Source organism: Acanthochromis polyacanthus, chromosome 16, assembly GCF_021347895.1.
Source record: "Acanthochromis polyacanthus isolate Apoly-LR-REF ecotype Palm Island chromosome 16, KAUST_Apoly_ChrSc, whole genome shotgun sequence".
NCBI lineage: Eukaryota > Metazoa > Chordata > Actinopteri > Pomacentridae > Acanthochromis > Acanthochromis polyacanthus.
The window spans coordinates 25061365-25089337 of NC_067128.1; the positions used below are offsets into that span (position 1 = coordinate 25061365).

Below are 27973 nucleotides of genomic sequence, written 5' to 3' on the forward strand. Positions count from 1 at the left end.
AGTTAGGGGAAGTGCAGTGGGGGCAGGCAATACAATGAAAGTCAGTCTGTCTATGAATGCCAGCGCAAGAGCTTTATTGTGATGGGCAGGAGCTTTATTGTGCACTGGCAGGCTCCGAAGCCCCGCCCACCAATGAAACGAAATATGGAGTCATATTTTCATTTTGGGGGTGAAAACGAAAAAACGAAAAAACGAACCGTTTCCTGTTTTTTTGTTTTTTGTTCAAAACGAAAAAACGAAAAAACGAACCGTTTCCTGCTTTTTTTGTTTTTTGCTCAAAACGAAAAAATGAAAAAACGGCTTGATTTTTTGTTTCTGCTTGTGTCTTTTATAGCCGGGAATCAAACGGATAAAACGTACCTTGTCCCAGCGCACATCAATAATACTGTGACCGTCGGGGGCGCAAGAGGGTCGTTTGCACAGAAATTGGAAAAGGACATCACATCCGATTGAGCATCACCTGAACATAAACTGTGACTGTTTTAAATAGTAATTTTTGTTTTAAGCAAATTTACGTAATTGTGATGCTATAAAGGAATTAAAAATAAAACTAGTTCTTTAATATTATCAGGTATGTAACGATTTTTTTCAGGCATACTTTTGGTCAGCTTTATCATTGAGTAGGTCCTCAAAAGCGGGTTTTGTAGTCCTGTCGAGTGTAGCAGACCGTCCGACAGACAACCAGTGCGAACAACGACACAACACAAAAACAAGTAAGCTGGAACTCTGTACTCAGTGTTAATGATGAACGTCGAATGAGAAAAGGCTCTGTATAAACTCTGTACACGCGTTTCTTCGTTCCAGGCTTCATGACAGTTTACTGTTAGTTAAACTTTAGCTAACATTTAGCTAGCTAGGTTTATTAGCTGCAGCCAGCGTCATTTCTTGACATTGTTTTTGTTTTTTGTTTTTTTGATTGGTTTAAACGTTACTCGAAGGAGTAAAGTAGTCTGTCGACCTGTAGGCAGTTTTACTCTCTTTCTAGCCCCATGATTGTATTTTTCTGTCACTGTCATTCTCCAGTTTGAGAATCTAGGTGAAGGGTCAGAGAAGGGAAAGGGGGTGGCAGGGTGACCGTCAGAGTTATGTCTTATTGACCCTCGTAGTAGGAAAATGAGTAACATAAAATCTAATAAGAAATTCAAGGCTTATTAGCCTTTTGAACGGATAGCTACTTGTCCATGAGGTTATAATTAGGAGGTGTATGCGTTTCTTCCGATGAGCACTTCTGTTCCACATTTGCACATTTAATTCGCACTATTCACCAGCTGTTATTCATAGTATATGTTATATAATAATTGAAGCTGAATGCAAATGATCCGTCGTGTTTGATCCCATATTTCTTGTCACCAAATCTGTGTAGTCATACGACAGTTGACTTATTATAACCAGTCAATCAGGGATGATTTTATTACGTCTAGTGTGGTTCAGATATTCACATCACAGATGACCGTTTGCCTGCAGAAGTGGATCTGAGTATTACCTGTGAGTGTGGTTATGTCACACTTCAAGCTGAACAATCCCGTGATAATAATGATAGTACGTACACAGTGTACTTCAGAAGTGAACCTCTACATAGCTGTCCAAGATCACTTACATGCCAGATGTTTCAAAATTGTCTCCTTTCAGTAATTGCATCATTTCTGAATTAAAATCGGGCATTTCCTCTCATGAAAAATGAAAAACAAAAACAATGTAGTCTTTCCAAAGACGACATTGAAAATATATGCCCCAAAATAGAAGTTCAGTGCAAAAGTAAATACACTCAAGGTCACTGAGACACAAATTAGTAACTATGTGATCATTGAAACAAAATTGTCTGCACCTGTGTTTTACACTTCCCCTAACTGCATGATCATAGCTATGAAACGCTACCAGAACTTTCGGGTATAGAATAGGCCATAGTACCACTAATCAGAGCCACAGTGACTGTCCTCTTGAGAGAGAAAAAAAAAAAATATATATATATATATATATACAGTGTCTTGTGAAAGTATTCGGCCCCCTTGAACTTTTCAACCTTTCGCCACATTTCAGGCTTCAAACATAAAGATATAAAATTTTAATTTTTTGTCAAGAATCAACAACAAGTGGGACACAATCGTGAAGTGGAACAAAATTTATTGGATATTTTATACTTTTTTAACAAATAAAAACCTGAAAAGTGGGGTGTGCGATATTATTCGGCCCCTTTACTTTCAGTGCAGCAAACTCACTCCAGACGTTCAGTGAGGATCTCTGAATGATCCAATGTTGTCCTAAATGACTGATGATGATAAATAGAATCCACCTGTGTGTAATGAAGTCTCCGTATAAATGCACCTGCTCTGTGATAGTCTCAGGGTTCTGTTTAAAGTGCAGAGAGCATCATGAAGACCAAGGAACACACCAGGCAGGTCCGAGATACTGTTGTGGAGAAGTTTAAAGCCGGATTTGGATACAAAAAGATTTCCCAAGCTTTAAACAGCTCAAGGAGCACTGTGCAAGCAATCATATTGAAATGGAAGGAGTATCAGACCACTGCAAATCTACCAAGACCCGGCCATCCCTCTAAACTTTCACCTCGAACAAGGAGAAGACTGATCAGAGATGCAGCCAAGAGGCCCATGATCACTCTGGATGAACTGCAGAGATCTGCAGCTGAGGTGGGAGAGTCTGTCCATAGGACAACAATCAGTCGTACACTGCACAAATCTGGCCTTTATGGAAGAGTGGCAAGAAGAAAGCCATTTCTCAAAGATATCCATTAAAAGTCTCGTTTAAAGTTTGCCACAAGCCACCTGGGAGACACACCAAACATGTGGAAGAAGGTGCTCTGGTCAGATGAAACCAAAATGGAACTTTTTGGCCACAATGCAAAACGATATGTTTGGCGTAAAAGCAACACAGCTCATCACCCTGAACACACCATCCCCACTGTCAAACATGGTGGTGGCAGCCTCATGGTTTGGGCCTGCTTTTCTTCAGCAGGGACAGGGAAGATGGTTAAAATTGATGGGAAGAGGAATGGAGCCAAATACAGGACCATTCTGGAAGAAAACCTGTTGGAGTCTGCAAAAGACCTGAGACTGGGACAGAGATTTATCTTCCAACAGGACAATGATCCAAAACATAAAGCCAAATCTACAATGGAGTGGTTCACAAATAAACGTATCCAGGTGTTAGAATGGCCAAGTCAAAGTCCAGACCTGAATCCAATCGAGAATCTGTGGGCAGAGCTGAAGACTGCTGTTCACAAACGCTCTCCATCCAACCTCACTGAGCTCGAGCTGTTTTGCAAGGAAGAATGGGCAAGAATTTCAGTCTCTCCATGTGCAAAACTGATAGACATACCCCAAGCGACTTGCAGCTGTAATTGCAGCAAAAGGTGGCGCTACAAAGTATTAATGCAAGGGGGCCGAATAATATTGCACGCCCCACTTTTCAGGTTTTTATTTGTTAAAAAAATGTAAAATATCCAATACATTTCGTTCCACTTCATGATTGTGTCCCACTTGTTGTTGATTGACAAAAAATTAAAATTTTATATCTTTATGTTTGAAGCCTGAAATGTGGCGAAAGGTTGAAAAGTTCAAGGGGGCCGAATACTTTCACAAGGCACTGTGTATGTGTGTGTGTATATATATATATATATATATATATATATATATATATATATATATTAATGAAATGTTGACTAAAAAGGCATTTATTCACCTTAGATGGGGTCCAGCATGTTTTACATGAACCTGGCTAGGACTACTGCAGTGAATGTCTGGCCTAAACAGTGGAAACAGTTGCAGTAGTGTGAGATACTGGACTGACCGAGTGACTCCCAGTCTGCTAAAGCTTGACAGAAAAGGAATATTCCAGAATGGTATAGGTCCAGGGCTGCACAGTGGAGTAGTGGTTAGCAGTTTCGCCCTGCAGCGAGAAGATCCCTGGTTCACGTAGTAAGGATAAAACAGTGTATAGAGAATGTATAGTGTATAGATGGATGGATGGTATAGATCCAAAGGACACTGCCAAAATCACACAAGATTTTCTAAAGAAGAAAAAAGTGAAAGCTAAGGATGTTGCCTAACTTGAATCCAATATAAAACCTTTAGGGTATTTGAAAGGTGGAGCAACACAGTCCCTCCTGCATAGAGCAGATGGAAAAGATTGTCATCTCTCCAGAAATGTGTTAAGCTCTGCTATCTTCCATTGAATTATTCGATACATAAATGATATTGCACAGTGGTGCGCTCACTTCTGTTGTGTACTGTAGTTCACACAGATGTTGGCATTTTCAGGACTAAAATCAAATTTGCATGTTAATTCATACACAGAAACCCAAGTGTTCCACAGTTTTTCTGAAGAATTCCTGAAATATGAGGAGCCTGCATTTATCCTATAATGTCTTTAAAACACTGAATGAAACTTCTATTGTAATAATTTTCCTACATCTAGAACATAATGGCTTCCATGTTGCTGAACTCCATGCGGAGCTGCTCTGTCAGCCACTCTTGGGGAATGTGTTTCGGTAAGTTGTCTTCTTCCTTAGTTCTTCAACATTTTAACAAATTCTACAATATATCTACACCATGGGGAAAAACATCTCTTCCGAACAACAGAGGATATAGAAATACAAGCCACATCACAGCAACTTGTCATCATCAAATAATCATTGTCAATTCATGAAGTGCTTTTAAATTGATGAGCAATATTTTTATATTTTTCTCTTTGTGTCTCAGGTGCACGCTCTCTCAGTATGACGGCCCCACTTCAGGCTCAAGGTAAGTTATTACTCTAAGTAAAAGTCCACGTTATCGTGTATGGATTACATAATTTTACATTTTAGCTGCACATCAAATCCTTTAATTTATTTACCTTCCTCTAGTACGTGAATTCTTATTCACAGCAATCAATCTGTTATTGTCTCTGATTTCCCTCAGTTCAGACAAAGAGCAAGAAGACACTGGCTCGCCCTGGTTTGAAGAACATTGTGTTGGTGGAGGGAGTTCGAACCCCGTTCCTGCTGTCTGGAACCACGTAAGTCTCTGCTCTTTTTTTTTTTTTTTTTTTTTTTTATGGCTTAGTTTGCTCCATGGAGCCAGTGGCCACTATACATTCATGATGTTCATAAGAACACTTTTCACATTTTTTGCTCATCAGAAAAGCAAAATGAATACTTTCCATTTAAATGCTGTATTGTCAATGAAGACTTCATTGAAGAGTTCTCTGCCTTGAAATGAAAACCTGTCTGGTTTGTGTTTGCAGGTATGCTGACCTAATGCCCCATGACCTGGCCAGAGCAGCTCTGCAGTAAGTGTGTTATTGTATTTGTTGTGTTATCACACTGAAGAATCTATTAGACAATTTATTAATGCCATAAATATATAAATCTGCAGTATCAGACACTTAAAATACCATATACCATAAAAAAGATTAAACAAAAATTGATTTTGTTTGATTATTCATTTTACCAAAATTTAAAAAAATCTGGAAATCAACATGTACAACACTTTTACAATTGCCCACGAGTGTTACTATTGCTTGAAAAGGAATGGTGGATCTACGTACGATAGATATTTTTACTGCTTATATTTTTAATTTGTTCCCAGTCCTTTTCTCTTATCTGCTCTGTATGAATACAGCCTGCAGTTCAACAAAGTTTGTCCAAATAGTCACTGATTTTTAGGTTATATGACTGTTGGTCACACTCTAGTCATTAGTGGCTTCATCGTTGTACCAAGGGGCACTGATTTTTTTGTTCAATAACCATTGGAAACCAAAAATCCCACAATTCTTTCTGTTTTTACACTTTGCGGCTCTGATGAAGTATGCTGTTATGATCATTTTTATTCCTAAGACAACATGCCTTTCAAACCAGCTGGTTGGTTTTAGAGTAAGAGAGTAAGACCACTCTGAATCTCCATCTTGATTCTCAGAGAATGTGGAGACAGTGAAATAATAAAGTCACTTTTACTGCTTTCAGGTTTTGATACTAAGAAAAACTGTGGGTCATGCAAATGAAACAAAAGCTATCACAAGCTGATGTAGATGGCAAAGTTACATAGAGAGCTCTGAAAAAGTATTTGCCCCTACTATTATCTTCTATTTTTGCATATTTCTCACAATTACATGTTTAAAATCATTGAACTTTTTTAATATAAGACAGAGGCAGCCCAAGAAGACTCAAAATGCAGTTCTTAAATGATTATTTAATTTATTTGAGGAAAAATGCTGTCCAGCCCCACCTTGCCCTCTGAGCTACCAATCTATCAAATGATTCATTCATATCATTTTCAACTGGGCTCAGTCTCACCAGCCACGCTAATATATGAATATTGTCAGGGTTGTTGAATCTAAACATCACTTAAATAGAACCTGTCTGGCATTGTGAAGTAGCTGAAGGGTTTCAAAAAGCAGCACATGATGCCACCTTCTAAGGATATTCAAGAACGGATACAAAACGGTCACTGACATTTATCAAAGTCATTGCTGAGGCACTTTGACTCCAGAGAACCACAATGTGAGACATTATCCACAAATGGAGAAACATGGAACAGTAGAGAACCTTCCCAGGAGTGGCTAGCCTACCAACATTTCTCCAAAACTGTGTCGACATCTAATCCAGGAGGCATTGGCTTGATTACCAAGCCAATGCCTCCTTGTTCTTCAGTTATAAAAAAGAAAAAGTGAAAGCTACATCTTCTATAAATTAAGTGCTGTAAAAGAAGGCACTAAAATCAAAAACCATAAATACTGTACATAACTATCATTTTCTGCTACCACAGCCTAGCGTCATCTTTAAAGAGTCTCTGTCCCTCGTGACAGAATGCTCAACATTTCATTGCAGAAGGAATCTCTTCAGACCCCTTAATGTCTTCAACACATACAAGGCTTTGGCATAGTTGTGTTAGGGAGGAATGTCTCCAATGGACTTTTTCCCAGATGAACGTCATAAGAAATGTAGGCCTCATTTGACTCAGTTAAGGTCCATCTGCATGATTCCACAATACGGAAGACACAGGACAAAAATGATACCTATGGGAGTGTTGCAAGGCACAAACCGCTACTGACCAAAATGAACATAAAGATATTTGATAAATACATATCTAGATGAGCTTGAAGACTTTTGGGATAACACCCTGTGGACTGGTGAGTCAAAGGTGGAACTTTTTGGGAGACATGGGTCCATTAAATCTGGTGTAAAGTTAATACTGCGTTCCACGGAAGAACATAATACCAACAGTGAAATATAGTGTTGGTTGTGTGATGGTTTGAGGCTGCTTTGCTTCCACAGTACCTGAACAACTTGTCATGACTGATGGAGCCATGAATTCTGCTTTCTACCAGAAAGTCCTGCTGGAGAATATCCACCATTAGTTCAGGACCTAAAGCTGTGTCATTGTGTCTTTGTAGATCTAGAGAAAGCTTATGACAGGGTGCCCAGAGAGGAACTGTGGTCTTGTATGAGGAAGTCTGGAGTGGCAGAGAAGTATGTTAGATGGTGCAGGACGTGTATGAGGACTGTAAGACAGTGGTGAAGAGTGCTGTAGGTGTGACAGAGGAGTTCAAGGTGGAGGTGGGACTACATCAGGGATCAGCTCTGAGCCCCTTCTTGTTTGCTGTGGTGATGGACAGGATGACAGACGAGGTTAGACTGGAGTCTCCATGGACTATGATGTTTGCAGATGACATTGTGATCTGTAGTGAGAGCAGGGAACGGGTGGAAGAGAAGCTAGAGGTGTGGAGGTTTGCCCTGGAAAGGAGAGGAATGAAGGTTAGCCGCAGCAAGACGGAGTATACACACGTGGACAAAATTGTTGGTACCCCTCAGTTAAAGAAGGAAAAACCCACAATTCTCACTGAAATCACTTGAAACTCACAAAAGTAACAATAAATAAAAATTTATTGAAAATTAAATAATCAAAAACAGCCATTACTTTTGAATTGTTGATTAACATAATTATTTAAAAAAACAAACTAATGAAACAGGCCTGGACAAAAATGATGGTACCTCTATAAAAGATTGAAAACTATTTGACCAGAGTGACATGATTAACTCAGGTGTGTCATTTAATTGACATCACAGGTGTTTCCAAACTCATAATCAGTCAGTCTGCCTATTTAAAGGGAGACAAGTAGTCACCCTGCTGTTTGGTGAAAAGGTGTGTACCACACTGAACATGGACAACAGAAAGCGAAGGAGAGAATTGTCCCAGGACATCCGAAAAAAAATTATAGACAAACATCTTAAAGGTAAAGGCTATAAGACCATCTCTAAACAGCTTGAAGTTCCTGTGACAACAGTGGCTCATATTATTCAGAAGTTCAAGACCCACGGGACAGTAGCCAACCTCCCTGGACGTGGCCGCAAGAGGAAAATTGATGACAAATTGAAGAGACGGATCGTTGGAATTGTATCCAAAGAGCCCAGAGCAACCTCCAAAGAAATTAAAGGTGAACTCCAAGGCCAAGGTACATCAGTGTCAGATCGCACCATTCGTCGTTGTTTGAGCCAAAGTGGACTTCATGGGAGACGACCAAGGAGGACACCACTGCTGAAAAAAACTCATAAAAAAGCCAGACTGGAATTTGCAAAAATGCATGTTGACAAGCCACAAAGCTTCTGGGAGAATGTCCTTTGGACAGATGAGACCAAACTGGAGCTTTTTGGTAAGGCACATCAACTCTATGTTCATAGACTCAAAAACCAAGCATACGAAGAAAAGAACACTGTCCCTACGGTGAAACATGGAGGAGGCTCAGTAATGTTTTGGGGCTGCTTTGCTGCATCTGGCACAGGGTGTCTTGAAAGTGTGCAAGGTACGATGAAATCTGAAGACTATCAAGGCATTCTGGAGAGAAATGTGCTGCCTAGTGTCAGAAAGCTTGGTCTCAGTCGCAGGTCATGGGTCTTCCAACAGGACAACGATCCAAAACACACAGCCAAAAACACCCAAGAATGGCTGAGAGAAAAGCGTTGGACTATTCTAAAGTGGCCTTCTATGAGCCCAGATCTGAATCCCATTGAACATATGTGGAAGGAGCTGAAACATGCCATTTGGAGAAGACACCCATCAAACCTGAGACAACTGGAGCTGTTTGCTCATGAGGAGTGGGCCAAAATACCTGTTGACAGCTGCAGAACGCTCATTGACAAATACAGAAATCGTTTAATTGCAGTGATTGCCTCAAAAGGTTGTGCAACAAAATATTAAGTTATGCGTACCATCATTTTTGTCCAGCCCTATTTCATTAGTTTTTTTTTTTAAATAATTATGTTAATCAACAATTCAAAAGTGATGGCTGATTTTGATTATTTAATTTTCAATCAATTTTTATTTATTGTTACTTTTGTGAGTTTCAAGTGATTTCAGTGAGAATTGTGGGTTTTTCCTTCTTTAACTGAGGGGTACCAACAATTTTGTCCACGTGTGTATGTGTGTGAATGAGAGGGACCCAAGTGGAAGAGTGAGGTTACAGGGAGAAGAGATCAAGAAGGTGGAGGATTTTAAGTACTTAGGGTCAACAGTCCAGAGCAATGGAGAGTGTGGAAAAGAGGTGAAGAAGCGTGTACAGGAAGGCTGGAGAAAAGTGTCGGGTGTGATGTGTGATAGAAGAGTTTCAGCTAAAATGAAAGGAAAGGTTTACAAAACTGTGGTGAGACCAGCCATGTTGTTTGGTCTGGAGACAGTGTCCCCGAGGAAAAGACAGGAGGCAGAGCTGGAGGTAGCAGAACTGAAGATGCTGAGGTTCTCTTTGGGAGTGACCAGGATGGATAGGATCAGGAATGAGTACATCAGAGGGGCAGCACATGTTAAAGCCTTTGGAGATAAAGTCAGAAAGCCCAGACTGAGATGGTTCAGACATGTCCAGAGGAGAGAGAGTGAATATATTGGTAGAAGGATGCTGAGTTTCCCACTGCCAGACAGGAGGCCTAGAGGAAGACCAAAGAGGAGGTTTATGGATGTGGTTAGGAAGGACATGAAGGTGGTTGGTGTGGGAGAGGAGGATGCAGAGGACAGGGTTAGATGGAGGCAATTGATTCGCTGTGGCGACCCCTGAAGGGAAAAGCCGAAAGGAAAAGAAGAAGAGTTCAGGACCTAAAGCTCAAACACAGATGGTTTATGGACAATGACAAAGATCCAAAGCACACTAGCAAGTCCACCTACAGGTAGCTCAAAAAGAACAAAATTAAGGTTTTGGAGTGGCCACGTCAAAGTCCAGACTTGAATTAAATTGAGATGCTGTGGCAAGACCTCAAAAGGACAGTTCATGATCTAAAACCATCTATTGTAGTCGAATTAAAACTTTTCTGCAGAGAAGAGTGGGTCATTATTCATCCATAGCAATGTAAAAGACTGATCACAAGTTGTAACAAGCATTTAAGTGCTGTTGTTGCCAAGGGACCAACCAGTTATTAGGTTTCAGAGACCAATTACTAATTCGCAGGAGTGATATAGGTTTTTAATAACTCTTCAGTAAATCACTGCTTCAAAATTGCATTTTATGTTGTGTGGATTATCTCTGCCTCATTTTAAATACATCTAAATATTAGTTTGATCATCTGAAACATTTAAATGTTGAAAGTGTTTTTAAAAAATGCAAAAATAGAAGACGGATTTTCTTTCACAGCACAGTACATAACTTCAGTTCTGTCCAGTGTAAGTGACATTCAGATGCTATGTTTAGGCAAAAATGACTGTAAATGACTTAAAATGTAAGTTTAGACAAAGCATAGATACACTGGAGCAATGGCCTGGCAGGTATGTGTTGGGATGTGTTGAGTCAGATATTTTGTTGAAAAGGTTTTTCTTTTGTCCCCTGCCATGTAATACATTTACTCAGAAGGCATTTTTTTCTACTCTTAATTCTATTGCGTTTCATCTGTCTCTCTGATTTTTCTAATCTATTTGTGTAGGGGTCTGTTAAACAGGACAGGTGTGCCCAAAGATGCTGTGGACTACATCATCTATGGAACAGTCATTCAGGAGGTCAAAACCAGCAATGTGGCAAGAGAGGTGCACAGACACACATTTACGCTCCAAAGTGGTTGTAGCTTGTGACCCTCCACCTGTGTAAGCCTTGTGCTAAGCACGACTGGATACTGCATACTGGAAAACAGCCATGACCATCCTTTGCAAATGCATATTGATAAAAATGGTATCTGTGTGTAAAGTGCTTCCCCTTCATTGTTAACTGATTTTAGGCAGCACTGGGGGCAGGTTTCTCTGACAAGACCCCAGCTCACACTGTCACCATGGCTTGCATCTCTTCCAACCAGGCAATGACTTCAGGTATGCCATAGAAAGAAGTCTCTTCACCAAGCCTCTTCCATTTGCTACTGGATATTTTAGGCTGGGCAATAACCATTATTATAGATGTTATAGGCAGTCCCACATTATAGCTACAAAAACAGTGAGATTGTTTTGTTATTTTTGCTGTTTTATGCTGCTGTTGTAGGAAGTGTGACTTTAAAAAAGCAATGCAAATAAAAAAGCGTACTAGCTGATCTTCACTTTCAAAATACTCCATCATACACAAGCATCTGGGCAGGATGGAGATGAGGAGTCATAAACTATTTAGATGTCTCATGACAATGAGGGGGGAATAATGGAGGGGGATCACAGCAGGGGACTGAGATCAGATGGGTGCTCATGTCATTACAGTAAAGCGCATACACTATTAAGAACAGTTGGGGAAGCCAGGAGTGTTTGTTGTTATTTTTACATCTCCCATTATGTTTTTGTTATTGTTCCCTCTTTGTTAACCTATATTATTCGCTTTCATGTGTTTTCTTCTCTCCAGCTGTTGGTCTTATTGCTGCAGGTCAGTGTGACATTGTTGTGGCAGGTGGAGTCGAGTTCATGTCTGACGTCCCAATCCGTCACAGCCGTAAGATGAGGAAGACTATGCTGTCCCTCAACAAGGCAAAGACTCTTGGCCAGAGGCTCAGTCTGATTGGCAGCATCCGGATGGCACACCTCTCTCCAGAGGTATATATTCACTTAACCACTCTGAGTTTGTTAAATTGATTCTAAAGCTGCATGCAGCATCAAAAATGAAATACTGCTCTTTTATCACTCACATACAGCATAGTATTTCATCCTGAATCTTTTATCATGTGTAGCTTCCTGCTGTGGCAGAGTTCTCCACAGCAGAGACGATGGGCCACAGTGCTGATCGGCTGGCTGCTGCGTTTGGGGTTTCCAGAGTGGAGCAGGATGAGTTTGCTCTGCGATCACACAGTTTGGCCAAAAAGGCACAAGAAAATGGGCTGTTGGAGGATGTCATATCTTTTAAAGTGCCAGGTAAACACACTACTTCACCTTCTAAATAACAACCTTGGTGATGGATTTTAAAAAGTTATGAATAGGTTGTTGTTCTAGTTTTCATGAATTGTATGGGTGATTGTGTTCTCAGCTGTAGCTGCTTGCATGGTTGTAATTAATTAATGCTATTTGTCTGTCCCTCCTTGCATTCACAGCACAGACTTTGTTTTATAGATGCTAGTTAGAAGCATTTAGTGATATTGTAAGTTGTGTGTAGATGTGAAAAATAACCAATTTAGCAGAAGGTTAGTTGGAAAATATTTTTGTTTTTCTCGCAAAATGCCCAACATTTGATTTCTTTATCTGTTTACTTAATATATTTTAGGATGTTTTAAAGATCTACGCAATCTAATTGTAAGTGGTTGGTTAATTAAAGCTGAAAAAAAATGGCATCACATGGTAAAAATTATATGATAACCCTCAAGCATATTGTAGTTGAATTGGTCAGAGAATACACTAGCCAGACTTGACAAAATCAAGCCCAAATTGGAGATTTTTGCCAGTCACAGGTTTTCTTTACTCAGAGCAGTAAGACAATATAAAGACCTACAAAATTTGTAATAGATCACTGCATTGAGATCCAGTAAGACCAAACACAAATGATGCGGAAGTAGGCAGTTTTAATTTTGAAGTGGACAGTCAAAAATAAAATTGTGGGTCCTGGGATTTACCACAGCTGTCAGGAGTCATGATGGAGTAAACAAGTTAAGATGAAAAGAAGCTGAAGCAAGATTTTAGAATACAAAAGAAAAACAGCAAAAGTCTTAGATTCTGACAAATATGAAAGTGGGCAGAAGAATGATATACTTTGAGTTTACTTCATGTTATCAATTATTCAGTTATTATAATCGACAAGCATGCTGATTATCAATTTAGAAATTTGTTCACGATTTGCATTGCTAGCCTATATTGTCAGTCGGACATGGTGGTGCATTTTGGTTAAAAAAAAATAAACAAAATAAAAATATTTAAAAAACATATATATATACACACACACACACACACACACACAGGGTAACACAAAAAAACGGGACCTTTTTAATAATCCAATAAAACCAAGAGTGATGGAAGAAAAAAATGTATTCATAGTAATTGAAACCTTAAAACATGCCATTTAAGAAACAATGATGGAATTTTCATTTTTTAAAAATTACTTCCTGTAGATGTCGTCCTCCTGTACGAATGCATTCTTGAAATCTGCTGTTGAGATTCCTCATTGACCGCTGCAACATCTCAGCTGGGATGCTGTGAAGTTCATCCTGAATTCTCTGTTTTAACTTATCCAGAGTTCTTGGTCGTGTACACTTTATTTTTGAGATGGCTTCAGGTAGATTTCAAGAATGCATTGTACAGGAGGACACCATCTACAGGAAGTAACTTTAAAAAAATGAAAGTTCCATCATTGTTTCTTAAATGGCATGTTTTAAGGTTTCAATTACTATAAACAAAATATTTTTCTTCCATCACTCTTGGTTTTATTGGCTTGTTATAAAGTTCCCGTTTTTTTTGTGTCACCCTGTATATACACTGCTCAAAAAAATTAAAGGAACACTTTTTAATCTAAGTATTTCATCAAGTCAGTCAAATGTGGGATACTGATCTGGTCAAGTAAGTTACAGAGGAGATTTTTAGTCAGTTTCAGCTGCTTTGGTGTTCATGAAATTAACAACAGGTGCACTAGAGGGGTAACAATGAGACAACCCCCAAAACAGGAATGAGTTTACAGGTGAAAGCCACTGACATTTTTTTCCTTCCTAATGTTTTCAGACTGTTTTTCACTAGTTTTGCATTTGGCTAGGGTCAGAGTCACTTCTGGTAGCATGAGCCGATACCTGGACCCTACAGAGGTTGCACAGGCAGTGCAACTCCTTCAGGATGGCACATCAATGCGTGCCATTGCCAGAAGGTTTGCTGTGTCTCCCAGCACATTCTCAAGCGCATGGAGGAGATTCCAGGAGACAGGCAGTTAGTCTAAGAGAGCTGGACAGGACCGTAGAAGGTCCTCAACCCATCAGCAGGACAGGTATCTGCTCCTTTGTGTAAGGATGAACAGGATGAGCACTGCAATAGCTCTACAAAATGACCTCCAGCAGACCACTGGTGTGAATGTCTCTGACAAAACAATCAGAAAGAGATTTAATGAGAGTGGTCTGAGGGCCCAGCGTCCTATAGTGGGCCCTGTGCTCGCTGACTGGCACCGTGGAGCTCGGTTGACATTTGCCATAGAACACAGGAATTGGCAGGTCCACCACTGGCGCCCCGTGCTTTTCACAGATGAGAGCAGGTTCACCCTGAGCGCATGTGACAGACATGAAAGGATGGACGCACAGACCTCTACAGGCTGGACAATGGCATTCTGACTGCCTTTAGGTATCAGGATGAAATCCTTTGACCCATTGTCAGACCCTACATTGGTGCAGTGGTCCTGGATTCCTTCTGGTGCACGACAATGGCCAGTCTTATGTGGTAAGAGAATTCATGCAGTTCCTGAAGGATGAAGAAACTGATACCATTAGCTGGCCCCCACGCTCACCTGACCTGAATCCAATAGAACACCTTTGGAACATTATGTTTTGTTCCGTCTGACACCATCAGGTTGCTCCTCAGACTGTCCAGGAGCTCAGTGATGCCCTGGTCCAGTTCTGGGTGGAGATACCCCAGGACACCATCAGTCGTCCCATTCAGAGCTTGTCCCGGCATCGTCAGTCATGCATACAAGCACATGGAGGCCATACAAACTACTGAATACCATTTTGAGTTGCTGCCAAGGAATTTCAGCAAGATGGACTAGCCTGCCACATCAGTTTTTCACTTTGATTTTGGGGTGTCTTGAATTTAGCCCTCTTGGGGGGTTGATCATTTTCATTTTACATCAAACAATGTGGCATCTTTTCATTCCTAACACATTATCTAGTCCATATCAATATAAATATCTAGTTTGTTTTTCCCCGCATTGAAATCTGATATGTTTTCAAAGTGTTCCTTTAATTTTTTTTGAGCAGTGTATATTTCTTGTATATATTCCTTGTATAAAATATGTTTGTTGGGGGGGAAAAGGAAAAAAAAGAATCCGCACCATAATGACCATACATTTGTGTCTCCTCCAGGTCGTGATATTGTGTCCAAAGACAACGGCATACGACCATCATCCATGGAGCAAATGGCCAAACTAAAGCCTGCCTTCATTAAACCTCATGGCACAGTCACTGCAGCCAATTCTTCTTTCCTGGTAAACGCACACATCAGGCCCTACACCACTATCAGTGTTTTTAATTCCTCCTTCTTAGATTAAAAACACCTTTAGCAGAGACAGCATCTGTTTCTGTGTGTTAAGTGCAAAAAGCAAAAGTAACATTGCAATTTGTTTTATATTCTGTTTTTTTTTTTCAGCTATCCAAAGCTTTCTTTGCACTTTTGAATACTTTTTTATGCTTAAAAAGAAAATTGTATAGACTTGCTCAAACTATCTCCTGATTTTCAGTGTCTGTCACACACATTGAAATGTATTTCTTAGTCTTGAACTGAAACCGCACTAACTCTAAGTAAACTGCTTGTTTGTGTGTTGTCAGACTGACGGTGCCTCTGCTGTGCTGATCATGTCTGAAGAGAAAGCTTTGGCTATGGGGTACAAGCCTAAAGCCTATCTCAGGTATCTGACCTCTGTTTGATAGAGCAGTCTTAATTTCATAAAACAATGCTATTTTAGGTGATATGTTCATCTACATAATTCTTTCGTCCTGGCAGAGACTTCGTCTATGTTTCACAGGACCCCAAAGATCAGCTGCTTTTGGGGTAAGTGCTCTTGCTATTTTCCTGGCAGAGTAAAAGCCAACTGATAATGCTTTTCTCCATTTTATTTAAAAGGTAGATTGAAGTCCATGGTTTCTTTGAAGACCAACAGTTTAACTTATGGTTGTTTATGAGGAATGGAAAAAGAAGTTATTCTGTTTTTAGTTTCACACTTGCTGTGCTTGACTTTTTCAGACCAACATACAGCACACCTAAAGTCCTGGAACGGGCTGGCCTCTCCATGAGTGACATTGATGTCTTTGAGTTTCATGAGGCATTCGCAGTAAGTTATCACAATAGAATAAGGAAAACAACATGCTGCGAGCTTGTGTTCTGTATTAAGCCTCTGAACCGCAAAAGCCACTGGTGGGTCTAAAGGGCTTATTTTACTAAAGAGCACTAAAACTACACCATTCATCTGAGAAAGAAACTGTAAAAACAAGAGACAATCTTCAGATTGTGTGAGAAATCAGGATTTAGTCATTGTTTTCAGTTTCACTTGGAAAATCAACCTAAGATAAGATAGCTAAGATATTCCATCAGTATCACTTAACTCTACATGTCAGTTTGCAGTAACCAGGTTCTGCAATAAACAAAAACATTCTGCTCTCCAGGGCACAACTGAGAAGTCTTTACTCAATTGCAATCAATCTGCTTCTAGCCATGGTTTGCGCTGTTTGGATGGAGATTTAGGACTTTATATTGTATTGAAAGATGAGCCTACAGTGAGTAAAAAAGTTACAGTAGTAAAAAGCACCTAGAAGCTGCTTGGGGTTAGTATGTCCATCTCCAACATCAATTAACTGGATTCTGTCAATGTGTGTGCCTGCCTTAATGCAACTTCACTGTGTTATGTACATACACCAATCAGCCCAAACCATAAAAACATCTGTATAGATCATTCTCATGCCACCATTCTGGGAATGTCCTGCAGTGTATGACAACAAAACCCAAAATAAAAATTTGGGTTCTGTGGATTGTAGGGTGGGCCCCTCTCTGCATTGGGCTTGTTCCTGTACATCCCATGATGCTCTTTCATATTGGGATCTGTGGAGTTCGGCGGGTGGGTCAACATTTTGGCGTGTTTGTTTTGTTCTTCAAGCACTTTTTGCAGTGCGGAGGAGTGCACTGTAAAGCAGTGGGGGGCTGCTGGGATCAGGAAGTGTCATTATTCTGCTAAGGAACAGGGCAAAGTTTTGTGACGATCACCGTACATTTGCCCTTCTGTCAATCTGTCCTTTCGTCTGTGCACAATATTACTCAAAAACAGACCAACAGATTTGGATGAAATTTTTGGGGAAAGGTCAGAAATGACACAAGGACCACCTGATTAGATTTTGGCAGTGATGCGACTTATAGTCTGGATCCATAGATTTGTCGAAGATTTCTGAATCATTGCGAGACAGCAGTCACTGTAACTATGACACTGTAACTTATCAGGACTTATCCATCGGAAATCATACAACTACTGAGCAGCCTTAGCAGAGTACTGCACTCTCTGAGTGCTTTTCTTGTCGTAGAATGTTATTGGTTTATTACAATGTTTAGGTGGGTGCTAAGTGTCAAAGTAACATCCACATGACTATCAGGGCCCAGGATTCCCAGGAACATATTGTAATGTAATGACATAATCAGTGTTATTCACTTCTCCTCAAATTGATGTTAATTTTGTGGTTGTTTAATGTTTGTTCCTCACAGACTGGACTTGGCAGGACTGCTTCATATTCTGCCCTGTTGGATCAGAAGAAATCAATCTTAATGGTGGTTTCTATGGTAACTCTGTTGGTATATACTTGTGTGTTTTCCAGGGTCAGATAATGGCAAATCTGAAGGCTATGGACTCAGACTGGTTTGCTCAGACATACATGGGCAGGAAATCAAAGGTAAAGATAGCTGATGGTCAGCTGCACTTTTTCTCACAACAGATGTATGCAGCACATCTGATGATCAATTTAATGTGAAGGTATTGTTCCACAAAATGTATTTTTTAGTGGTGTTTTGTGGTAACATTATTTACTTCATTAAATTCATGTCCAAGATTGTAGATATAAATTTTCAAATTGAAAGTTAATAAAGCCTGAATTTTGATGTTATTGATGTAAGTATCAGTCCTGACTCAATATTTGTTGTGTGTGCAGGTTGGAACTCCTTCCATGGACAAGTTCAACCTGTGGGGAGGTTCTCTATCTTTGGGTCACCCATTCGGTGCCACTGGCTGCAGACTGGTAACCACAGTGGCACACCGGCTGAAGAAGGAGGGAGGACAGTACGGACTGGTGGCAGCTTGTGCTGCTGGAGGACAGGTAACATAACACACTTTGTTCTGTCTGTCCTTTTTTCAGATCTTAGCTTTCTGGGGAAATGTGGCCTGTAATATTTTTGTTTTGTGTGCACCAAATAAAATGACAGTATTTTCTAGCATCATGTGACTGGGAACCGAAAAAATTTTTCTTCAATATTTCACATTTTTATGGTCTTTTCTTGTGTTTCCCAGGGCCATGCCATGGTGGTCGAGGCCTACCCACAGTAACAGAACATCTCATCACAAGATCATCACAATGGCTAAACAAACACACACACTCACATCTGGACAACCGAGTGTGCATATTAGCACCATTTTGCCTTCGTCAGAATATGAGTCAGATGCAGTATGTGAGTGTTTGAAGGATCTTGTTTAAATTCATTGCTTAGAGGCTTTAATTCAAACGGAGTCTTGTTGAGGTGCGATTTGTCTGCACAGTAAGTGAATCTAATGTAATATAGCAAAGTTGAAGCACTCAGCTGGAGCCACATTAATCGTAATGTTTATATATGCTGTAATATTTCTTTTCATTACGAACTGTTAGAATTAAATGTGCCAGTGTGATGATGGCCACGCTGACATAAAGTGTTTCTGGATCTGTTGTTCCATCTTTTTCACAGCAGACATTCTAACCTGAAAAACTCAGGTATAACTAACATGAATGATGGCTATGTTCTGTTCTGCCATCGTTTGTGGAGTTAAAATGCATCTGTTAAAAGCAATAATAGTAGAAATTCACAGAATCTAACTTCTAAAATTTGAATATTTACAAGTATTGTTTATCAAGCAGAAGCAGTGATTTAGGATATTTGAGAAAATAAAGTACACTTAAAGTCATAGTAAGTCAAGAAGAAGCCACTGAAGAAATGTGCCGTAATGCCCTCCAAATTTCACCAAAAGCAAGGTTGTAGACACCTCAAGTTAACAATAGAGAAATTATATAGACAGTAATCCTGACTCTATATGTTTATGATTATGACAAAGGGACTTCAAAACTTGGATGATACAACAATGATGATGCAACAATTAAAAGCAGTGTTTTAACAATTTAACGCTCAAAACTGTTAATCTATTTCATAATGGGTGGGCTTTCATCAGATTTAGTTAAAAGTGGGTTGCCCACATAAACAACAACCCCACTGCCATCAGCTCATTTTCATTCAAATATTCATCCCTTATTAATCTCATTTTAGTTAACTGAGCCCCAGCCACTCAAACCAGTATGAAAAGACAAAATAGATAATTCTATCATGTTGTTTAAACAAACCTGTTCTAACTTAGAAAAAGATGTTTTAAAACGACATTTAGATCAGGTCATTCATATCCAAATTTAAAATGTTTCTAGTAATCAGACAAATATTTGACTGCATTTATTAGGGCTCCAACTAATGATTATTTTAATTTTCTTCATTAATTGTTTAGTTGTTTGGTCTCTAAAATGTCAGAAAATGGTGACAAATGATGAGTGTTTACTTAAGCCGAAGATGACTGGTTTTTTTTCACAACTCGAAGATATTTAGTCTGCTGGCCTAGAGGAGGAAAGAAATTGGGAAAATGCTCACACTTGCTCATACAAGTGGCTCCAGTCAGAACTCTTACTTTTTTCTACAAGAATTACTCAGAGCAATTACTCAATTTTCAAAATAATTAATAGCTGACAACTAATTAGTTAATTGTTGCAGCTCTAGTCACATGCAGAAACACTGCTACTCTGTGATTTTACTTTTTCAGTGACATTTTGACAACACAGTTGCGAGAATCTGCACTCTGTTGATAAGAGGCCTTGATGCATGGACAACAACTTCAAGCAGTGTTGATGATCTATGTTTTATTCAGCAGGGACTGAAAGTGTTTTCGGAGAAAGAAGATCAATGTATAGGAAGCTTTGTGCTGCAGATAACAGGGTGTACAGTCTAGTCTTAAACACCTTTCAAAATTTGCATTTCCAAAATTTTTTTTTTTTTGTATCACTGCACTAAGATATGTCAGCAGTAGACTGGCTTTGGATTCCTGTGCACTTAATTGATGGTGAATAATGCTGTCTGCTTCTGACGAGACGACTGATGTTAATGAGGAGGTAAAGAGGGATGCTCGGGTTTCCTGGTGATTTAAAACAACATGAATATGGAAAATTGGAAATATGACTGGCAGCTGACTTAAAAGTTAACGATGCGCTAGTGCCTTCCTGAAATCTGGGTGCTCACATTGTGGAAAAAGCCGAACTTTTACACCCGCTAAAATGTTTGTCTAATTGACAGCGGATAGGTAAATGTATATGAACACATTGCCTCCTCTCTGCTTTGGTGTGTACGATCCCCTCAGCGCTCACCGGGGAATCTGTGCTCAACACACACCTTTCCGGTTGCGGCCTTGTTAACATAACTTCAGTCAGACACCGGCGTTTAAAATGTATTTAAAGATTTAATTCTTCCACTTTATGGAATCCTTGACTCTGAGCGGGAGGAGCTGATTAATGCAGCCGAGCCTGTCACACAGGCTACAGGCAGAGGGAATAAAACCAATGTTTTACTGCCAAGGCAAAACGGAGCTCAAATGTAAATAGCAGGGAGATAGACAGAGAGGGTTTTGTGTTTATAAAGCTTCAAAACCGCCTCAACCCTGCGAGACACCGGAGACACGCAGACACACACCAACATAGCGGGCCGCCTCCCTGCCTCTCCCTGCCTCAGCGGGGCTTTGATCAGACGGAACCTTTTATGGGGAATGACTGGCGAATGCACCCGCTGCTGTCACTACAAATCTACCTCACCGAGCGCGCAGGGAGGCGGGGAGGGTGCGGGGGGCTCGGCGTGTCGGTGCGGAGCGGGGAGAAAGGAGGAGGGAGCCGGGGAGAGACTCGGAGAGCAGCGGAGCCTTTCATCTCGTCCTCGCCGGCTCACACGGGGCGGCACCTGCTGAAAGCTGCACTTGACTCGCGCCTCTTCTTCCACCTGCTCCGCGCTCTCACAGAGTGCGTCAGTAAGTTTGAGTGCAGCTACTGTAACTGCTGCAGCCAGCAGCAGGAAACAGGCTGCAGCCTGGGGTTCAACCAGTTATACTAAACAAAACTCACTACTAATGGAATTTTTTTTTTTTTTTACAAGATTATAGCTGCACTTCAAAAACAAAAGTTTCATTTTTGACTTGAAATGTAGGAATAGTAGGAAACTGAAATGGCACGCCCTCATAAGAAGAATGTCGGTCAATAAAACACCAAGCCCTGCAAGATATTACTTTTTTTTTAGTAAAAAAAAAAAAAAAACGTTTTGGTTTTGCAATAGGTGGGCCTGGGATTATTGATGGGTTTTTTAAAAATTCCTGGTGACAATAGTGAAGACTTTAAACTAACTAGTACCACAGCAAGTTAATATGCTATTGCATAACATAAGCTTAACATAAAGTCAACAAGTTAGCCTTTTACACAGATAATTACACATTTTTAAGACTGGCTGTTCTGTTACTGTATTACATAATGCACAAAATTTATTGCAAATTAGCAACATTAGCAAAGCAGAATGGAAGTCCATCTTACACCAGGTAACTACTCTACAGCTGTAATTTAAACTGCAATACAGATTAAAGCAGCATGTGTCATTAAATATTTATCTGATTATCAGGTGCTCTAAGCTATTGTAAATTATTCTACACATTTGAAAAGGAGGAAAATGAGCAGTCTGAGTTATCTTTGATCCACTTGTAGTTTTGTTGTACACTATACAGAAAGCACAAACAAACCAAGCTGATTTCAAGAATAACTATGCAATGTCACACAATGCATGAATTCAAACAGAAATTCTTAACCCCACATGCATCATGTGCCCACCACTGTATCACAATCACCTGATTCTTGCCTCATGTTCAGAAACTGCATGTCATGTTCACATTAAAAAAAATCCTACAATCTTTGTACAGTCTGTTCTGAACATTTTGGTCTTGCACAGTGTCTTCTGAGCAGGAGATCTTATTAAAGCTGTCTTGGACAGTTCACACAAGAACCTTCCTGACATATTGGGATCTTCAGCCTTCTAGTTATACAGACCTGATCAAAATCTTAAGACCAGTTAAAAAAATTGCTAGAATTTACCTTTTGCACATTTGGATCTTAATGAGGTTTTAAGTAGAGCTACAATATACAAAAGCAAGAAGGGAAGTGTGACAAAAAGCACTTTGAAAAAGTAATTTATTGAAAACAACAAGTAAACTGAAATGGGCTGTTTATCAGCTGATCAAAGGTTTAAGACCATAGGCTATAAAAGCCAAAATCTGCTCAAAATTCTCATTTTCTGTCAGCCATTCACACAGTTATGCCCTCCTGATGGCTAAAGCTAAGAAGCTTTCTCTTCTTCAACGTTGTCGGATCGTCGAGCTGCATAAGCTAGGCCTCTTGCTGCTGAGGTTGGACGCAGTAAGACGGTCATTCTAAATTTTTTGAAAGATCCTGAGCATTACGGAACAAAAAAGTCAAGTGGTAGACCCAAAAAAATGACACCTGTGCTGAGCCGGAGGATCGGACGGGCTGTCCATCAAGACACAGGGCGGTCCTCAACCCAAATTAAGGCCCTTATGGTGCTGACTCCAGCGCAATAACCATCAGACAGCATCTGCAGGAAAAGGGTTTCCAAAACAAAAAACAAATTCAAAGACCTCGTCGCCTTCAATGCCACAAAACTGCCCGTTTAGACTTTGCCAGGGAGCATCAAACATGGGACATTGAAAGGTGGAAAAAGTTTTATTCTCCGATGAGAAAAATGTAACCATGATGGTCCAGATGACTTCCAACGTTACTGGCATGACAAGGAGATCCCACCTGAGATGTTTTCTACCTGGCACAGTGGAGGGGGGTCCATCATGATCTGGGGTGCTTTTTCATTCAGTGGAACACTGGAGCTTCAGGTGGTGCAGGGTCGTCAAACGGCGGCTGGTTACGTGCAGATGTTGCAGCGGGCATCCCTCATGACTGAGGGCCCTCATCTGTGTGGTAACAGCTTGGTTTTTCAACAGGACAATGCTGCAGTTCACAATGCTCGCTTAAAGAAGGACTTCTTCAGGGAGAATAACATCACTCTTTTGGACCATCACACATGTTCCCTGATTTAAATCCCATAGAGAACATTTGGGGATGGATAGCAAGGGAAATTTATAAAGATGACCATCAGTTCCAGACAGTTGATGCCCTTCGTGAAGCCATCTTCCCCACTTGGAGCAATGTTCCTAAAGGCTTCCTGGAAACACTTGCAACAAGCATGCCCAAACAAATTTTTGAAAAGATTAACAAGAACGGTGGAGCTACTCATTACTGAGTCCTACTTAGAAAATTTTTTGTTCTGGTTTGGAGAGTTTTTTGTAATTTTTTGAGCGATGAAGAGGGTAAATGAGAGAGGGAAAAGGAAAGCAGAGACAAACAGACAGCAAAACAGAGAACACAGGACAAGTTGGTGGGACACGTAGCTGCAGTTGAGACACTGCAACTCCAGAGCCACAAATACCTGCAGTGAGATGCAACTCCCAACACTGCATATGAATGCCTGGAGAGAGTGAAATAATCTTAGAAAACCCAAGAATACACGTGTAAAGACAATCATATGAAAAATAAAGCCAAAGTAAAGCATCAATAACATTTTTTTAAGGTCGACCATATCAGTGTGTGGCTGCTATTTATTAAAACTCTTGTCACTCCATAAAAATCTGTATATGTCTATTCCTTTTTTATATATAGTTTATCTGTGCTGTAGTATTATTCAGGTATTTATATTTTACAAAAATAATTGCATTTTTGCAGTTTTATCCAAAGACAACCAGCAAGCACAAAACTTAGCTTACTTGTGGGATAACAAGTGATGTTAAATTCACTTTACACAGGAAAATTCTGAAGCTCCTACTATTCATAAATGTATTTAAGTCACACTGTTTTCATTGTGTGAGCTGGCACTGGTTAAATATACACTATATTGCCAAAAGTATTCGCTCACCCATCCAAATAATCACAATCAGGTGTTCCAATCACTTCCATAGCCACAGGTGTATAAAATCAAGCACCTAGGCATGCAGACTGTTTTTACAAACATTTGTGAAAGAATAGGTCATTCTCAGGAGCTCAGTGAATTCTAGTGTGGAACTGTGATAGGATGCCACCTGTGCAACAAATCCAGTCGTGACATTTCCTCGCTCCTAAATATTCCACAGTCAACTGTCAGCTGTATTATAGGAACGTGTGTGTGGGAACGACAGCAACTCAGCCACCAAGTGGTAGGCCACGTAAACTGACGGAGCGAAGAGGTCGCCAACTTTCTGCAGTCAATCGCTACACACCTTCAAACTTCATGTGGCCTTCAGATTAGTTCAAGAACAGTGCGCAAAGAGCTTCATGGAATGGATTTCCATGGCCGAGCAGCTGCATACAAGCCATATATAACCAAGTGCAATGCAAAGCGTCGGATGCAGTGGTGTAAAGCACGCCGCCACTGGACTCTAGAGCAGTGGAGACGCGTTCTCTGAAGTGACGAATCACGCGTCTCCATCTGGCAATCTGATGGATGAGTCTGGGTTTGGCGGTTGCCTGAAGAACCATACTTGTCGGACTGCATTGTGCCAAGTGTAGAGTTTGGTGGAGGGGGGATTGTGGTGTGGGGTTGTTTTTCAGGAGCAGGGCTTGGCCCCTTAGTTCCAGTGAAAGGAACGCTGAATGCTTCAGCATACCAAGACATTTTGGATAAGTTATAACCAGGGAGGGACAATAGATTCGGGGCCTCCTGATTGTATCTCAATGATAGCTCTGAGACAGTGAACATGCTCCTGGGTCCTTTTCTGGCCCTGGGCCCCCTAAATCAGGATTCACCTCTCCTCACAAGTTATTCTGGTTGTAATACTGTAATGTTTGTCCTTCCTAGACATCTATTACATTCATAGCTCAGAGCTATTTTAGGTAGATCACATTTGGTTTTCAGTTGCTTCGAGTTCAATGCATGCAATAAAATATTTCATGTGTAGCGTTCAGCTTGCTCTACTAGTCTCCAGATTTTCTTTGTCCAGCATCAGCTTGATCAATTACGCAATGTCAATTTTTCTATTTGGAGACTTGGTTCTAGACGCAGCATGTTGCTGCAATGGTTAGCACAGCCGCTTCAGACCTAGAGGGTTTTGAGTTCATGTGGAGTTTGCATGTTCAGCCATTGCCTGTGATGGTTTTATTTACATGCTCCAGACTGTTCACGTGATCAAAACAGAACGTAGTAAAATTATTAAACCAACTCTGGAAACTATTTTAAAAATTGATAAATGCAGAAACTCTAAAATAACTTTCATGACACAGAATTTAAATACTTGCCCTGGTGTCGCCTCCATGAATCAAACAGCCCATAATTTTAAAGAATTACAAGTAACTGAACTTAATTGATATACACAGGTCAGATAGTGACTGCTTGTAGTATTGTGTGTTTATTCAGCTGAAAGTTGTGCATTTCTTCATTTTATACTTTACCTGTCTTGATTTTGGGCTGTAGCTAACTAATATTTTCCTGCCTCAATCATCTATGAACATTTTTTTCAGTTAATAATACCCGTCTCTGAAGTGTCTGAAAATTGAGAGAAATGTCTGTCATAAAATCCTAGAGCCTCTGGTAATTTCTGCAGATTTCTTGTTTTGTCCAGTCACCAGTTCAAACTCCAAACACATCCACTTTGCAATTGCATAAAACAGAAAAAAGAAATAATTTAGCGTAATTTAAAAGAAAACTCCAAATGTTGCACTAAAATAAAAATATTGGTTCCAATAGCATTGCCTGTATATGTTTATTTGGTCATATTTTTATTGTATGCGTGCTAGGCTTAGTGCTAGTCTCTTGAAACAACCAAGCTGATCCTTATTCACAGTTAGATGGACAATTTAAACACAGTCTTTTCCATCTTCAACAGATTCTGCAGCGTTCCTCCCGGCAGGTACGACTCAATAACACCCCGAGACATTAAACAGAAAGAGCAGTTCGTAACAGGTGCAGCCAGTGCACCGAACTGTGGTAAACTACTGACGTTGATCTGATCAGGGGCCTGTGTGCTTAAGACGGTGGATCTTTGTGGATTCTGGAGCTAACTTGGGCATCTTCAGCAACCATCCCACACACACACACACACCTTTACATGCTCAAATACATCTCGACGTCTGTCGGTTGTGCACCAGCTGTACACAGGTGGATGGCAGAGGTTGTGTGTGTGGAGCAAGTGGATTATGAGGAACGGTAATTGGCTGTCCAGAGAAGCTGCAGATATGTATCCGTGTGTGTGTGTGTGTGTGTGTGTGTGTGTGCGCGCTCTGTCAGGAGTTCATCATGTTCTCATAACGGTCAGTTAGGGTTGTCCGCCAGGCTCGATCTCCTGTCGGGATTGTAAATGTTATTGATCAGATGCATACGCCGCATCCATAACGAGAGCTGAGACACTGTTTTCTCATACACACACACACACAAACACACACACACACAGACGCACGCGGGAGTACAACTCATTAGAAGCCGTACACACTCATAGACATATCCTCATTAACACTCCCTAGTCACACACACTAAACATCCATACACATCTAGTTGTCAGACAGCACACACACTGCCTGAATTAGTTGAGTGAGATGGGGGGAGCATTATAAATGGGGGGCACAAAATGTGGACATGAATGGTGTGTGTGCAGCATGTCAGTGTGTGCAAGTGTGCATGGTCGAGGGTGTTTGTGTCTGTATTCTGAGCATGACATTTGTGTTAGTCTATGGGTGCACGTAGGAGAGTGTATCTGGATGTTTTTGTGTGTGTGTGTGTGTGTGTGTGTGTGTGTGTGTGTGTGTGTGTGTGTGTGTGTGTGTGTGTGTGTGTGTGTGTGTGTGTGCGAGTCTGTCAGCCCCAGCGTCTCGTGTCAGGGCGAGAGGCAAGACATTAACAACTTCTGTCATTCTGCTGACAAAATGGTGGCAGAAGATTTCCCATGGTGCCCTGATGACTGCTGGCGTTTGTCAACAAGCCCTGTCACCACAGCGATGAGGGGAGGGTGAGATGGTGGTGGTGGGGGGGGGGGGGGAAGGAGGGGAGGAGGGAGTAGGGGAGGGTTTGTGACAGGCCCCGGACCCGTTCCCATGAGCACCAGGGAAAGAGAGAAGGTTTGGTGTGTGTGCGTGTATATATGTCAATGTGTGCATGAATGTGTCAGTGTATAGGCGTGTGTGTGTGTGTGTTTGTGTATGTAGGTGTGTGTGTATGTGTTGTAAGGGGAGAGGGAAAGTTGGAAGGCAGGAGGGAGGAAAGGGTTGTCTCTCAGCAGCTTTCACACACAGACTATGAAAAAAACCAAAATGAGCTGTCACTGCAATTCCCAGGATGCCTTGCTGTTTAGCATAGTAGCAACAGCAGCAGCAGCATGAACGTTGTGTGTGTGTGTGGGCCAGTAAGCTGATAAGCTAACTCTCTCTCTCTCTCTCTCTCTCTCTCTCTCTCTCTCTCTCTCTCTCACACACACACACACACACACACACACACACACACACACACACACACACACGCACAGATAATTAAGCAGAGCAGAAGCTCCCCCTGACGCGAGG

General features: G+C 40.7%; 1 protein-coding gene across 1 annotated transcript; it reads left to right on the plus strand.

Moving 5' to 3' along the window:
* Nucleotides 1-582: 582 nt before the first annotated feature.
* hadhb (hydroxyacyl-CoA dehydrogenase trifunctional multienzyme complex subunit beta) lies at nucleotides 583-18992 on the plus strand. Its single transcript, XM_022201358.2, has 16 exons — nucleotides 583-713; nucleotides 4432-4504; nucleotides 4716-4757; nucleotides 4917-5013; nucleotides 5242-5286; nucleotides 10895-10994; nucleotides 11183-11270; nucleotides 11782-11969; nucleotides 12104-12284; nucleotides 15413-15534; nucleotides 15875-15954; nucleotides 16050-16097; nucleotides 16290-16377; nucleotides 17903-17977; nucleotides 18233-18397; nucleotides 18589-18992. Exons 2-16 carry the CDS (start codon nucleotides 4438-4440, stop codon nucleotides 18622-18624), a joined length of 1422 nt encoding a protein of 473 aa, XP_022057050.1. The 5' UTR covers nucleotides 583-713; nucleotides 4432-4437; the 3' UTR covers nucleotides 18625-18992.
* The last annotated feature ends 8981 nt before the right edge of the window (nucleotides 18993-27973 follow it).